A 4,396-nucleotide genomic window follows, 5' to 3' on the forward strand; every position below is an offset into this window, starting at 1 on the left:
ACAATCCTTTCCCTTCAAAATAAGCTCAAATCAACTTCAACTATAATAGATATACTTTACTATAAATGTCAAAAAGAAAGAAGGAAGGAGAGAAAGAAAAGTTTTGAAATTTTATATTACCATTTCAGCATTTTCAACTTTTATCAACATGAAGTGCAATCCAACCTCTCTATAATGCAGCTTGATTCAATTTTCTACAATAAAGGAGGAGGTTGCTACAGACGCTAGAAAAACTGTATTCAATAGCATTTGGTTGCAATCTAAAGTAGAAAAACCAGAAAGACATTGATGATTTCTTGAAGTTCCCGGTGAAAATGACAATTAGTTTGATGGTTGCCAAGAAACTAATTAGCATATATAGATTTATCATTATTATTATTACTTCACACTGTTACCCTCATCATTATTCACGGTAATCAACAAAACTTCTATGAACTCTGATATTCCTTTTCATACAGATATTCACCGTGAATTGGAATACAATAAGATTTGCAACATTGTCATTTAATGTTTTATTTCTGTACACTTTAATACATTCACAGATCAAAACTGTAAATGATCCAACTTTTCTTTACTCACAGTTAAAAATCTAATGCAGTGGTTGATTATAAACATAATATCCACATGATTAAAATCTTTCTTGAAAAATATTTAAATCATAATTTTTGCTATGTTTCAAATTGTACTACGCAAAACAATTTCAATTTTATATCTTTACTGACCATACAATTACAGGAGATTAACCTGTTTTTTCCATCCTTCCAACATGTCCAGTGTAACAGCATTACCCCCACACACTACAAAGACAATTGGTCCTTCATCGGGAAGAGTGTTGTTTGAAATGAGCTCTTTGATTATTCCTGAATACCCAGCTGCAAGTGCAGCTCCACAAGAAGGTTCTACCAACATCCGCTGCTCATCTGCAAGAGTGATGGACAAAGATGAGATAATTGATCAAATCTATTGTTTCTTTTAGTGAATTTCTGACATAGTTCATAACACTGTTAGTTTAATACAATATGTTCATTCTGTCTGCATCATCCAGTAATAAGTTTCAACTTAATTGTCTTTGTAAATTTCTTGTTCAGCATTATCAGCTTTATCATGATTTAGTATGAATCACAACATACGTCACATCAACACAACAGGAACTCTAGTATCTACAAAGACTCACTTTATTTAATATGAAAATACTAATGGCAAATACTTAAAACTTACCTGCAAATCTTGAACATGCTTCAACCGCTTCTTTATCACTGATAACATGAGATGTCACTCTCAGGCCTGGCATAAGATCAAATATACCCTCAGTCACCATCAATGCACCAAGAGTCTTGGCAATGCTACAAGGGAAAAAATGTGCATTAAAAAAAAGAAAGAAAGAAAAAATACTGTCACACACACACACATGCACATATGCACCCATGTGGAAATATCTACTATGTGCAGTTTGTGAACTGTGGTTATACAACTATGTAATTATAATAGAATACAAATACATACTACATTAAAACATGATATTTGTGTTGCACTATCTTACATGACCTAAAATGCAGCATCCTATGTAAAGGCCACAGCAAAAATTATAATTCAGTATGCATGGATCTCGTTTACCAAACATAGATATATATATTCATAAAATATACATATATACATGCATAAATACAGTACAGATAGAGGGGTAAAAATGCAGATACTTCATATGGTGACAGATATTTAGATACACATTAGAGATTGAGACAATCCATACCTATAAATAAGAATCATTGGTATCTGAGGGAACAACATTTACCTTGTAATATCCCCAATAGACACAGGCTTCCCGGCTTTCAATGCAGCATTAAAGGCATGAGCACCTTGTGTCTCCATGGCAACAACAGGAATATCAACATCTGAGAAACAAAATATGGATCATTATAAAACACGTAGAAATGGTGAAATTAAATATTCCCAAGTCATTATCAAGTTAATGCATTACTCATGTAAATGATAAATACATGGCAGGTACAGAAACTTCAAGGACTAAATATTTCTAGATTCTCGGTCAGATGAGTTAATATTGGTTACATGTGATATAGTGGGTCAGTCTATTAAACAATGGTATTTGTTTCTCTTGAATTAACCTACCAAAAAAAGAAAAGAAAAAAAGAAGAAGAAAAAAAACAATCTGGTAACATAATAAAGGAATAAACTTATAAGGCAATCTTACAAAAAGGAAAGGAAGAAAAAGAAAAAAAGGATATGCCTGATGAAAAACAGAACTGAAACAGTTTTTCTCTAGATCATTACCATGTTTGTGTAAACCTTTTAATACACCACAGAGAAGGCCACCACCTCCCACAGACAAAACAATAGCAGCAGGTTTTGCTTTAGTTTGTTGAAGAACCTCTGTAACTATTGTGCTATGACCTTCCCTGTAATACAAAATAGTCAAATTAATAGAGAAAGGGAATAGATACATTAAAGCAAATCATACACCCTTGTGATGAGCAATATATAAAGTAATACAGAGGCCAAGTTGCTACTACATGTATTCTTACCATATTTCTTCATGGTCATATGGATGAACTAGGCAAGAATTTCCAGTGGCTGCTATTTCTAGTGCTTTCTCATGAGCAAGATTCCAAATTCTTCCATGAACCTATTAAAAATTAATATTTAAATGGCTAGTAATATTTCAAAAGTAGGCTTCAGAACAGGCAACTAGTACCTCTTCTTTATTAAACTATTACCTTTGTTAGCTTAAACAAAATATAGGAAAAATACATATCAGGTACCTATTCTTTTGCATATATTTTCAAAGACAGAACTCTAAACTAATATTCTACATCATCTAAATAAAAGCAAATTGTAAATATGAAAGTTAATAGTCATGGCCAACCCTGCTATAACAAAACTTCATTTTAAACAAGATCTTACCATGACTTTTGCCTCCTCTTCTTCTAACCGTGAAATCATGAGCTTTGGCGTTGACTCAGGAATAACAATTGTTGCTGGAAGTCCCAACATTTTTGCCACGTATGCAGATGCCATGCCAGCATTTCCACCTGAAGATGAAACAACCTGCTTGCATCCTCTCTCTTTACTCTGGAATATATTTTTTCTTAGAAAGTTGTGACCAATTGCATTTGTAAAATTATAAAGAAGCTTAATCCTTCTATAAGTATAAATCTATCCTCTTAACAAATCTATCAATCCTAACACTGTCACATATAGGTATTTCTCCTAAAAATAATTCCTATTATCTTTGTAATATCTCTGTAGCTTATCAAATATATCAAATATAAGCTAGAGCACTTCAATTCTTTAATAACTCAGTTACAGTCCTTCCTTTGATGCTAATACATATACATATCCCAACACTTCATTTCTAAACAAGCCAGAAATAGGCCCAAGCCTTAGCATCTGTAGTACAGAGGGTTTCATGAGAGGAGGAGCCCCTCAAGATATCATATTCTTATGTTTTATCATAATTTATAGTGAAGTATTATTTCATATATACATACACACAAACACATATAAATATATTACACACACACATCCCCTTTCCCCTTCCACAGAGAGATGACCCACACCCCTCAACAGGTCAGGGTGAACGGTTCCAGACTGCCAGATGGCAGCTAGGACTGCATGCAACCCAGGTACCATAGGTTCACCACCAGCCTTTAACAGTTCAGCTGCGATGCCGCAGATATCGGCTGCTTTACTAATCTTCAACTTGGAGATCGAACCCTTAACTTCAGTGGATCCTCACTGATGGATGTGTCCGGCAATGGAATATCAACACTACCTGCATCCAAGTTAACTGCTGGTGGATCAACTTAGTACAACTGCATAAAATACTCAGCCGAATGCTCCAGCACTGCAACAGGATCTTTGATAATCTGGCCACTCACTGAGCGGACTGCAGTCACCTGCGAAGAGGGTTTGGAGTTCAGCTTTCTCAGGGCTTGGTACACAAGACAAATGTCATTTACTAAGAAATGGCTTTTGACCTTCTCTGCAAGACTCCTAATAACTCTTCCTTGTCCCTTATCAACAGAGACCAGATCCTGCCTATCTGAGAATGATGCAAATCCTGATCCCTTGTCAGACAAACCACACGAAAAGCATCTATAGCTTCCAGTGTCTCCTGTGAGATAAAATTCTGTTTTGCAACTAGGCATTCACCAATTGATTCATTGAGCATTTCGCAGTTAAAGGTGTCCCACAGAAGTACAGGGTCTGCCAGGTTGTCAAGCACTAAGAAATGACCTGAAAATGCTTCAGCAAACCCTTGGGCACAGTACCCCTTCCTCAGCCAGTCCAGATGAAACACCCTAGGTTGGTCACTGGACCACTGTGGAGCTTTGAAGTGGACTTGGAGGATAGACACAAATAATCTATGGTGAGTACC

At 35.3% G+C, this 4,396-nt stretch overlaps 1 protein-coding gene across 2 annotated transcripts in view; it reads right to left on the reverse strand.

Moving 5' to 3' along the window:
- Positions 1 to 497: 497 nt before the first annotated feature.
- Positions 498 to 4,396, reverse strand: part of LOC113827175 (serine dehydratase-like) — a 15,787-nt gene continuing 11,888 nt past the window's right edge. For both annotated transcript variants that reach the window (XM_070137654.1, XM_070137653.1), the window contains 6 exons: positions 2,920 to 3,087; positions 2,541 to 2,641; positions 2,290 to 2,414; positions 1,793 to 1,892; positions 1,219 to 1,343; positions 498 to 920 (listed from right to left, as the gene is read on the reverse strand). In XM_070137654.1, coding sequence (XP_069993755.1) covers positions 730 to 920; positions 1,219 to 1,343; positions 1,793 to 1,892; positions 2,290 to 2,414; positions 2,541 to 2,641; positions 2,920 to 3,087 — 810 coding nt within the window. In that variant the 3' untranslated portion in view covers positions 498 to 729. The remainder of the gene's footprint in view (positions 921 to 1,218; positions 1,344 to 1,792; positions 1,893 to 2,289; positions 2,415 to 2,540; positions 2,642 to 2,919; positions 3,088 to 4,396) is intronic.

The sequence above is a fragment of the Penaeus vannamei genome, chromosome 23 (assembly GCF_042767895.1).
Source record: "Penaeus vannamei isolate JL-2024 chromosome 23, ASM4276789v1, whole genome shotgun sequence".
Taxonomy (NCBI): Eukaryota; Metazoa; Arthropoda; class Malacostraca; order Decapoda; family Penaeidae; genus Penaeus; species Penaeus vannamei.